The sequence below is a fragment of the Rhipicephalus microplus genome, chromosome 3, assembly GCF_043290135.1.
Source record: "Rhipicephalus microplus isolate Deutch F79 chromosome 3, USDA_Rmic, whole genome shotgun sequence".
Lineage (NCBI taxonomy): Eukaryota > Metazoa > Arthropoda > Arachnida > Ixodida > Ixodidae > Rhipicephalus > Rhipicephalus microplus.
The window spans coordinates 46,506,908-46,518,488 of record NC_134702.1 but is presented as its reverse complement, the minus strand read 5'-3'; the positions used below and the strand labels follow the sequence as shown (position 1 = coordinate 46,518,488).

The 11,581-nt window shown below is 45.7% G+C and overlaps 2 protein-coding genes across 2 annotated transcripts in view; both read right to left on the bottom strand.

Moving 5' to 3' along the window:
* LOC142802791 (putative cationic amino acid transporter) overlaps positions 1–11,581 on the bottom strand; it is a 119,479-nt gene that overhangs the window by 73,506 nt on the left and 34,392 nt on the right. The window lies entirely within an intron of this gene.
* On the bottom strand, positions 5,412–9,913 carry LOC142803713 (uncharacterized). Its single transcript, XM_075889412.1, has 2 exons — positions 9,237–9,913; positions 5,412–7,581 (listed from the first exon to the last, which is right to left on the bottom strand). The coding sequence occupies exons 1-2, from the start codon at positions 9,405–9,407 to the stop codon at positions 6,382–6,384; spliced, it is 1,371 nt and encodes a 456-aa protein (XP_075745527.1). The 5' UTR covers positions 9,408–9,913; the 3' UTR covers positions 5,412–6,381.

Here is an 11,581-nt window from a genome sequence, read left to right as displayed (position 1 = left end):
TGGCCTTGAATCTGGCGTTTAGAGTACATAAATACAGCCTAAGGAAAGGCAGGTGAAGCAAGTAGTAAAGTAGAAGTTGCAAGGACACGTTGAAAACACCTAGCTCAGGTAATCAGTTCTTGGCCGATCCCCCTGAGTGGGTATGAGTCAAATTTAAGGCGTCATCATCATCATCATCATCATCACCCACGACATAGCTTGAGCTTTTGCTTGCCGAGACCAGAGACCATAATCACCGAAGTCGAGCGTGTGTATATGGAGCTGGAGAAGGCTATCAATGTGCGGTCGCATAAAAATATATCAGGATGTCACACGACACTATCGGTGCGCTAGACTCGCATGCACGCACATAAAACGCCAATAGGTATAGAAGAGATTGTCTGGAGTCAATTCCAATGGATAACTTCATTAAACTTACAATACATTCATGCGCATGTTTTATACCGTATGAAACTCTATGACTATCTATCAGTGGAAAATCTTTTTTGCAGGCAGCCTTTCATAGCGCTCTGCGCAATACCATCCCAACGTGGCACCCGTCTTCCCTTAGCCAAGACTCGGCTCCACTACCCGTTTTCTTTTAGGCGCAAAGCTCTGAAAGGCGTGGGCCTGTCCTCGTGGGCGTGGACCTTTGCAAACTGCCCACTACTTCGTCCTTGTAGACATCCCACTATGCCCCACCACCGATCCACCACTTCAGCGACCATAAAGCCGTTATAATGAAAGGGGAACGGAAGCGACGTATAGCTACCACTTACGAATTGTAAAATTTCTTGTATAATATACAGTATTTGTATATATAACCCTGCAGCGCTTCGCCCCACTCATCATTATTCACTCCGTTGGTGTGCTGTGATGTTTTTTTTTTGACAGCGCCGCCAACTGTTTTCTATACTCTTCATAAATCTATGCTCCATATATTCATGCTGCTCTAGACGTTGCCCCGCAGCACGTCCAGGGCGTTCTTAAGTTTTATGTTGCCCGGAATACGCAAACGAGGGGCTTCACCTCCGCACCGTTGTGAATCAACTGAACGAAAGTGATTTCACTGTCAAAAAGTATTATAGCGCTGCCCATCCCAGGTCGGAAAGGCAACTAAAGTGCTGTTGCGTTTCCTTGAAGACACCAGTCTGATTCATCGTTTGTTGTTGTGAAATTACGTGCAATTGTTACGCGTCGGCCTAGTCAGGAACTTTTCTCTCCTCCTCTATAACGTTCCTTCCCTCTACCGCCTTCCAAAGTGCAGGGTAGCCTACCGGGCACAGCTCTGATTAATCACCCCACCTTTCTACTTATTCTCTCTCTCTCTGTTGTGCACCGTCAGACACATGCCCCAACGATGCGAAGTTCAGGAACTTAGCATTGTAAGGCAGTGCTGCATTATCGTCTCTGCTCTCGTGAGCGTTGTCCCTAAGTGCGCGCTGCTCCTCGGGTGTTCTCATAGTGCACGGCTTACCCACACTTGCCACGCATGACCGCACCAATTGGCGTAGCGAAACACGTACGAAACATGTACCGCCCCATCGAAACTTTCTGCACTTCACGTTGTGTTGCACTGCCTCGGAGATTGGTTCACCTTTGACCAACAGACCATTTCAAGCGATGACATCATCGAGTGACGCCACGCAGTAGCATCACCTTGGCATGACACTATGACGTCACAAATTCTCGGTGATATATGAAGTCGTGATGGCGTCATGCTGTGAAGTCATCGCTCGCTTGGAGAGGTCATTGGGTTCTTTTACAGTGAAACTGCACAGCGGTGGTCGTCGTCGAAGTAGTAAAACTAGTAGTAGTAGCAGTAGTAGTAGCAGTAGATGTCATGCAGAACTTGAGCACAATTGGAGTAAAAAAAAAAAAAGCCGCCCGCATCTCCCCACGGGAGGAACTCGAGTAAATGCATCGCAGAGTGGTTGGGGTATAAGCGTGAATGTTGCGACTCTGGGTGTGGTTTGGGAATGCTTACTTGTTATTTCGTCTTTATCACTTGAATGAATGAGAAGCGTTGCTTTCAACAAGTGGTGGGACGCTTATGTGCGATTCAGTGCCTACATATACGGGGTGAGCAGTTATGTGCCGTACTACGTTAAAGAATTTCCATTCAGAGACGTGAAAATTGCCTATTTCGGTGATCTTTCTCGGCAAACGTTGACAATATTCCCGGCATATTTCCCTGCACAACAGTAATAAGTTCGTCCACATTCACGCACACACATACTATATTTACACAATGTCTCAAGTACTGGCTACGTTGGACGTCATGGCTATACCCTCCACTGGCGCACAACAAAAGCATTACTTTATTAATTCATATACTGTTAGTACTGAGCGCACTGTGGGCTTCAAGTCTCCCACCAGTAGTGAACCATAAATCGCTCCGCGTAAATATGAAAACTAATCTCGACGGCTATGCTTGCGCGGTGTATGCGCCTGAACCGATTACAGCAGATGAAAGCGCACTGCTACTGCTGATTATCAGTCGTCATAGAAGAATTTAACCATACCTGGAATTCTTGCATTCTCACGAAGGTCCCTTTTGTCCCTTTGGCTGAAAACTACAGAAAAAGATTCTCCCCCAAAATGGAAAATTTCCTGCGCGCAGCAACACTGGGTGGCCAGTGAGCGGTTGCGTAGTGCGAACAGCCGGTTTTTACTAGCAGATGTTGCCTGCGTCGGCCTTGCGAGACGAGAGAGGAAGGGGGAGCGACAGTTGGCACGAGACGCCAGCATGCACAGTGGGGTGGCCAACGCCGCTGCCGAGCCCAGATTTGCGAGCAGGTTCGACTATAAAGTGCTCCGCACTTAATACAAATATATAAAACGAAATGATGATGACTGTGATGGTGATGATGACAATACTCGAAATGAGACCAAGCAGTCTTAGTCTACCGTCACATACACTTGCGCACTGACTGCCTCATTGTCCGGCGGGTTTCTTGGCATGGCATTGGCGGAATCTTTTAACCTGCAATGACACGCGCGGACACTGTAAAATCAAGGACGTGAGCCATTCAAAACTCCACTGCCACAACCTTTACTTGAACGCATGGATTTATGTAGGAGCGACGGACCGATCAGATGTGGAACAAGCCGTTGTCGTGCAGATAGCCTAGCGCGGGTGAGTAGCTGGCGAAAGAAGGGCTCACGTTTGAACCGGGTCGTCCATTCGGCAGCTTTCGGTAGTCCGTGAGTACGAGGAGTGCGAAACGGCCGTTCGATCGATGCTGCGTGCGTTCGTCGAACACCACCGATCGCTCGTTCTCGGCGATTGGCGTAATTATTGGAAACAGCTCGGCCAAGTTCCCAACGTGTACCGTCTTATAGTCTTCACGTCTTTCGTGGTCACTGCTGAAGTTGATGAAGGCGAGGTCGGCTAGCAATGGACCGTCACAGGTCGCAGCCGCCGTGTGGGTTTTGCGCTTGCCGATGTTGGCGCCGATGTTGGCGCCGATGTTGGCGTTCATCTTGACGCGAAACCCGGCCGTTGACTTGCGGAGTGTCGGAAAGCTTAACGCGTTTCCCATGAGAAGTGGTGCTGTCCAAAGCACGTTGTCGTCGAACCTTTTATAGAGTGCCGAGGTAACGGTTGACGTTCTTGAGGATACCTTGACTAATGGGGGCTCGATTATGCCACGTACCCACTAGCAGCAATGGTTCGAGTATCGGTTGGCGTGGAAAACACCAAAAGAGAAGGAGGAAGAAGAAGAAATTATTGCACGGTTGTTATTTGGAGCTTTCGTGTCTGGAACTTCAGACGGGAATATATGCAGTACTGTAGCGAAATTCACATTTCAGACTAATTGCTAATAATTTTTAAACTGTGGGCTTCCATCATAATAAAATATTTTGTTTATTTTAACGGCTATATACCCAATACTTAGTAGTAAAAAATTGGGAGCCATAGAAAGTAATGCTTCTTCCTAACTAACGAATTAACCTAAAGCAGGATTTGTAAAAAAAATAAATTAAGAACTATGATCCACCCGACTGCAGGCTGTATCTGTGTGTGCAGGTGAAAATATTCTGAAAATAATCACCCTCACCATCATCATCACCAGGACCTGATAAATTAACAGTATCGAAAACAATTTTAAAAGATACAGCGAGTGGTACCACGGTCAATAGTCATGCATATTACTTGAGGTAGGAGAGTTAGCGTAAGTCCCGATTAAGCCCACATTCGGTCAATAATGCGAATTCATCGCACCCGAGCTCGTGGCCTCGTGAAAATATGGGGTCATTAAAAAACCGAAGCAAGCATGGTGATCTGAAGATGGGTAATGGGGCAGTCTGTCCATGTAGTGAAGTTATAATCCGAGTGAGATTGGGTCAGAATCAAACGGCCAGAGACAACGACTTCAGACAAAGCTTATGTGGAGTACGTTGACCAGTGGGGGTTGTGCAGAGTTCAACTTATTGCGAATTATTAAAAAAACGTCTAATCATAGGTGTGAAGCGTACTTCTTTTCAAGTGGTGCTTAGTTTCCTTGTGTTCTATGACTCCATACAATCTACGAAAACGTGGAAGCCGCTTTAGTTTTGCTTCTAAAGCGAAAGGCGATGGCGTAATTGGGTCCCGTTCACATATTCTTATCGATTGCAAGCCTTCTCTCGCTTCTAGGTTGATATTCAAACCATGCAACTTAAGGAAGAGCGTCTGTAGCAGTAAAATTGACTGTTCAAAACTCTTACTCCATCAGGGGCGTGTTTAAGGGAGGGTGGAAGTTCATAAGATCCTCTCTCCCCCCCCCCACTCCACCTACCCAAAGTTCTTCAATATCGCTTGCGTATATGTACACGTATACACATGGAAACGTATGCAAGAGCATGCATGAGATATAAATAAGCAGGCCCCTCCCCCCTCGAAACAAAATTCTGGCTACGCCCCTGTGCTCCAAGTAAAGCAGTTAGGTGTTCTGTACACAATAATTATTCCTTTTGCGGATCAGTCAAGTGCACACTACGTGAATGTATAGTAACAAGCGAGCGCAACCAGCTGCGCACTTATTTTATGCTTCATGTGATGATAATGATTGAAATGTCTGAGTGCTCTGTAATGGATGGCCCTTCAAACCCCTCAGTCAGTGAGTAGTTCCCGTGTCTTGACGCACAGTGCGGTTCTACGCTTCTGCCCCGAAACATTACCTGCGTTAAATCCCGGCTGCGGCGGCTGCATTTCCGATGGAGGCGGAAATGTTGTAGGCCCGTGTGCTCAGATTTGGGTGCACGTTAAAGAACCCCAGGTGGCCAAAATTTCCGGAGCCCTCCACTACGGCGTCTCTCATAATCATATGGTGGTTTTGGGACGTTAAACCCCACATATCAATCAATCAATTACCTGCGTTAAGTATAAAGAATGTGATGCATTACATGCATCGCATTCTTTTCGAGTTCCTTTCGGAAGTAGTTCCAAGTGATGGCATGGCTATGCGGCGGAACATCTGCTCGAAAAACGGAATACTTGGTTTTAATTGCCACTCAAGTAGCAGTTTTTTCTATTTTTTTGTATCTAAAATTTTTAATAACGGACAGCGCCGACTTTTCACTCACAAGCAACAGCACCAACACCATGACCTCTGGAAAATGAGCTCATTGACGCATGCGCGTTAAAAACATACAAACTGTGACATTCTTTTGCCAATCCTGTACTACCAAACCAGCAACATTCAGATTGCAGGTTGGGTCTCTCACGGCGCCACTTGTCTGTTCGTCCACTTCAATTGCTCTATGTCAACATCATCAGCCTGACTACGCCCACTGCAGGACAAAGGTCTCTCCATGTATATATGACAATTATTACATTGCGATAAAACAGTAAAATTAACGTCAGCTATACTTTGCTTAGCTTAATTATCTGCTGGTTTTCATCAAGCACATAACGACATGGCCTGATACATTGCTCAGTCGGGAATCGAGCCTTCACCATATATATTACGATGAGCACCTCTGATCTCGACGCCAATAGAACAAAAACATCAGCGACAACCGGAGTTAATTGAGATGTACATCATCGAGAAAGAAACAAGCGCTTTATTTGTCTGAGCAGACTTACACAGAGTCCACGTTCAGGACATCAAGGCTTCTTCACATGAACACAGGAACATATTACTTGGGAGCAAAGGAAAAAAAAACAAGTTACAGCTCGTTCAATTATGATTCACATATTAAATAGAGAGACAGAAAGTATGAAATAAAGGAAGAGAGAAAAAGAAGACGAGGCTAACTTCATTGATTCTCCGTCTGGTTTCGTACGTCGTCCTTCGCTGAGTATTAGAACATCTCCTTTTAGTCTTGCGCGACAATAGCCTCTTCCTCGCTTAACAATGTCGTCAAGTCAGTTCATATGCCCTTGTCCCGACGCCAGCACCAGGGGGCTGCGAGTTACCGGTCTTGGCCGGAGTGATCTTCAGTGTTTCGACCCTTCATCTCGCCAACATCGTTCCGTTTCTTGCCGGTATCGATAGCGCTTTCATCGATACCAGTCCTCACTTCTCCGCTTCCAGTTTTCTTTTCATTGGAGGCCACTTCAGCGTTCTTATTTTTGATATCCTCATCTCTGGACTTCTTATCGGCTGTGTTAAGGATTTTGCCTTCGCTGCTAACCTTCTGTTCCTTGTCCCGATTCGGCAGAGCTCTTTCTCTATCCTCACAACTCTCGTTCGGGTCGTTGATGTGTTCGTCACTCTTGCTGCTCATATTTTGAGCACCATTAGCTTTCCTTTCGTCAAGCTTGTTTTCTATTTCGTTGCTCTTCTTGTTGACGGCACCAACGCTTTTGTCTCCTTCGCTAGTCTTCTTTTTGTTGCCTCTGTGCCGGCTAGCTCCGCCTTTGGCCCCTGAGCTGGTGCTCTTGCCAGTGCCACCAGACCCACTTTCTCCGGCTCCAGCCGTTTTTGCATTGACATGTTTTCCACCAGCGCCAGTTACTCCCTCACGGCTCTTATCTGCACCATCGCCATCACCATTTGTTGTATCTGTAACACTCGTCTTGCCCGTGTCGCTGCCCTTCGCTTCAGGGGCATCCGATTCTTTGTCCTCGTCAGTTATGCGACCAGAAGGCGTCGACTTGTTGTCAGAAGCACCGGAACCCCCCGTCGCTTCTTTCTCCATGTCGACGATGAAGTAGTTGACCGCCGCCAGAGTGAGGCGGTTCCGCGACACGTACGAGTCCAGCATGAAGTTGATCTTCGGAGTCGGTGGGTCCATGATGGTCTGGGACCAGTCCGTGTCGTCCGGCTGCTCGTACACCAGAAACACGAATCGTTGTCGGCCGCTGTTCCTCGTCAGGTGGGACAGTCCGTACGAGACGCGACAGATGGGTCGAACCTCGTGGGTCGAGTTGCGAGCGTAGTTGGTCACGAACCACAACACGTGGTTTCTCTCGTAGGGGTTACTGCGTGATGGGTAGTCCGGCCCCAGGAAGACGAGCGAGTAGCGCTTGTCCGGGTCGGCATCAAAGGAGAACTTGGGCACGTGTCTCAGCGCGGAAGAATGAATCTCGTTCCCCATCAACACCGTGGCGTACGGGTAGAAGACGGCCACCGGACGTGGTGGCGCGTCGGCGATTACTTCCGGAACTACCTACGAGGCAAGATGAGATCGACAAAACGTGGAGTTCATGGCACTTTACGTGATTCTTGTAATCTTTATAGCAATGCATGCGCACAGGGAGGTTGGGGAGAAGGTGTCCTTCTATCCTTCACAGTGATCTAAAGAACCACCAAGTTCACAGCATGTATATTTACCTAGTAGGACTTGTAATGTCATTGTTCATTGTGCAGAGAGACAGAAAGTTTGAAAGCAAAAAGTATGAAAGCAAAGAAAGTATGAAAGCCATGCACGTTCTTCACGATAATGGCTGCAAATAATCTCTTATGTCACATTCCAAGAAAGGCTTACGTCTTATCTTCGAACTCACAATGCCGGGGACCACAGGCTGGCTGTCGTGCCCAGCACGTCATTGTTTTATTTTAATGTTCGCACCGATTGCGAAGCGTCTCTTCTGTCAGACTCGACCAAATGAAGGAGGATAACTGCTTTTCGTTAAAAAATTGCCACCCTTAACGGGAATCCTGCGCACGCCTATAGTTAATAGCACGACGGCAACGTGAAAACGAGAAAGCCGAAAAAACGGTGACATAAGATTGAGTACAGGAATGTTTCAGTACATGGCAGGCATACTTGTATGAATGAGCCTACATGCAGGTTCTCTAAAAAGGGCTTATTCACGCGAAGTGCAGAAAATATTACTCGACCTATGTATAGTTCTCGCTTAACAGTTCGACAATTTTCTGCTATTTGTAAGCTACATGTGCGTACCTTAGCATGTCGTCAGTTCGTGTTTTTACGCCAGCAGGCCGTAAAAGTGAATTTCATCAAGCAATGCCTGAGTGCGACAGCTTCCGTAAAACATTGGGTTCATCTGGTGCACAATCGGCGTTAACATAAAGATGACACTGCAATTTGCGGCGCAGCAATTTTCTTCCTGTTGGCAGAGTACGACTTTGCAATGGATTTGAAACTGAAAATGAAGCCATGACTGGCCCCTTACAATCACCTTCTCTTGGTCCCCTATTTTTAGATGCTCCAGCTTTGAAGTAAACACTTTTAAAAGTGCAATATCAAGGGAGATAGATATTCACTATCAGTAAAAGCTGCAGGGTCATAAGCGTGCTCATTAGATGAAGCAGTAAAGAAGCAAGTCCAATTCAGACTTGGTGCCCTTTAATAATTAGAGGGGTCGGTGGAGGAGTGGTTTCGACATTTACACGTTTATGCATATGTGCACGAGTAAAACATTGTTCGTTTGCGAATAGCTTGCACTGTCATGATTGAAGCCGCGATGTCAGATTATCAACATAATGTGGCGCGAAGTTTGTGATGCCACGCTTGTAGCACATCGCATAAAGTTCTTTCTTGATACATGCGCAAAGGTCACAAACACTTCAGCTGCATCATTACCACATGGACAAACCCTAATAACGGCCCGATTATTTTACCTAGATGTCACGTTGAAGCCATCATGTTGAAGTACGAGCACGTTAAGGAGTTTCGTCCATGGCGCATCGCAGAAGCTAATAATACCAAGAACTCTGCATGGTCTGTTTTTTTTTCTTGTACCATTTCTTCTGATAGGGGATGGAAACGACCAGCGATGTAGGTAATTTCGTAAGGGCAGCATGCAAAAAGCTCGAAAAGCAAGATTCGCCTTTTGTCATGCGCGGGGAGGTCCTTACTCGTTCCTGGAGTAGTCTTAGTCTCATGTCCTTGGCGAGGTATGCCAGGGTATCCGCGAACGGTTGCATTTGGCTCTTCCTGGTTTTGTGGATATAGGAGCGGCTAAGATTTGACAGAGGCACGAAGCTGGCCGCCAGAGCAACGCTCAGTATGAGCGACGGGGACGGCATGATGCCCCTTTTCACCTGCTTTCGGGTTAGGCTCGCCACTCGCGTCTTACTCGAAGATAGTGATGATAATGGTGATATGCCATAGTATGGCAAATACCCGCAACGAAGTAATCAACCAATTTAACAATGGAGTTTTAAAAGCTCATTGCGCTACGACTTCATGCTATCGTGAAGCTCATTTCGACCATTAACATCTGGTACATGTGTTAGTACTTTGTACCACGCACGTGCGAAAACTAGAACCAGTCTCGCCGTGCTATAATTTGGATTTAATTTCACGGCTTGTTTTGTTCCACTATACGCAAGTATTTACTTGATGACGCCTAAGGCATATATTTTATTACTTATAGTTTGTTTGGTTCGTATTTCTCATTGTAACGTGTATTTAAATTCTGTTGTATCAGCTTTACATCGTATCTTCACATGTGCTGTGGCTGCTGTTCATTCTATATGAATACAGTTCGCTTTTCCTTGTCATTTTTTTGTCCCCCTGTCTCCTCTGTAAAGCTTTGTGCGATTGATGGTAAAATAAATGAAATGAAGTGATATGGGAATTTTTATCATCATCATCATCGTCAGCCTGTCTTCTGTACAGTGCAGGACGGAGGACTCTCCCAACGGTGTCCAGCCTACTCTGTCATGTATGACCTGATTCCATTTTACGCCTCCAAACTTCTTAATTTTGTCGCTATCGGTAAGCATTGGTGCTCCTTGCCCACACTTCACATATCGTGGTGTCCGTTCCGATGTCTTAACCAATGTATACTATCCATACCACTCTTCAGCAACGATGGTGACGAATTACAAACAGATAATTGCAGGAGTGAGTTTAACGTTATGTAAAAATATTTTAATAAGTGTAAAATAAATAAATACCACGAATATATCAGGAATCTGGCTGAATGACTCCCTTTCATCCAAACATCACTGACACCCACTATGCCGGCTCGCTAAGAACTGGATACGATTGCAAATGTTTGGGTTGGTTGTCCCTTAGTGTTTGTGCGTACCTACTTTATGAAGAGACAGACGATACTGAAAACTATATCAAGCTTGTTTTTATTGCAGTACATAATATAGGCCACGAAATGTGAAATGTTCTGTGGTTATTTATGGTATTAAAAAACAGAAAAAAACAGTTTCAAGATTTCAGGCCTAATTCTGGTCATATGAAAGGATATGACGATAGAGTAACTGCGCGATTTCGGTTTAGCAACCATCCAGTTTTGACAGCGAAGCCCTATATAGCTAGGTAATACCGAACTTCACCCATTCTATGCACGCAATAGATCTTGGTGCGCATGGGCCGCATAAACTGGTCGAGCCCCACTGCTTACCACTGGTCCCGCAAAAACGACGAGAACATAGGGCTGCCACCACTAAATAATATTTCTGAACAGACGTAACTCAGTATTGAGAAAGCCTTTAGGAACCACAGCGGCCGCATGTTTAGCTTCCCTGGTTATTCATGTAAGGAATGGTTGGTTTTCCATAGTTGTTGGTTAGTAACCATCATACGAAGACGCTGATGACATTGAAAATTATGTTACGCGAATCAACGTGTACGAGAAAACAACCGTTTCAAATTATCAGGTTAACTTAAAATAGCAAATGTTATGTTGATTGTTATAGTTTGCGATTCCGGCTTCGAAAGCGTGCTCATTAGCCTCTACTCTATAACATCTTGCATATAGCATGCCTGTTTAAGTGGTGACTCCGTAATAAACATTTGGTTTACGTCGCATTTTGCTTCGTGTCACTTAGCTTCCGGAAGTTATAATCATTCTTAAACTTTGAATTACACTTTCAGCCTCAAAGGGACACAATAGGCAGTGCACGAAATTGCCACCAAGTTAGTATTTGAATTAGCTTTTATTGTTTCGCGAAAGGTTCTTCTTGGTCAAACAGCATGGCAGAATGGGCCACAACGAAAAAACAAAGACGTATTGTACCACCCTGCATCGCATTTTGACAGTGATTACGCATAAACACTCGCCCACATTTCTGTGCTGCTTACTCTCGAAAGGTGTCAGCTAGTGAGGACAGCCAGCAATGCAGCTCGAACGCAGCATTTCTTTAATGGGTTAAATCATTGAGGACTTACAGGAGTACTAATATAATTTTTGTTTCCTTTGGATGCACTGTAAACGCTGTCCAGTGTCCACACATCAGAG

Coding starts and splice junctions, on each gene's coding strand:
- LOC142803713 (XM_075889412.1), bottom strand. CDS start 9,407: ATGCCGTCCCCGTCGCTCATACTGAGCGTTGCTCTGGCGGCCAGCTTC. Junction 7,582..9,236: donor TAAGACTACTCCAGGAACGA/GTAAGGACCTCC, acceptor CTTGCCTCGTAG/GTAGTTCCGGAAGTAATCGC.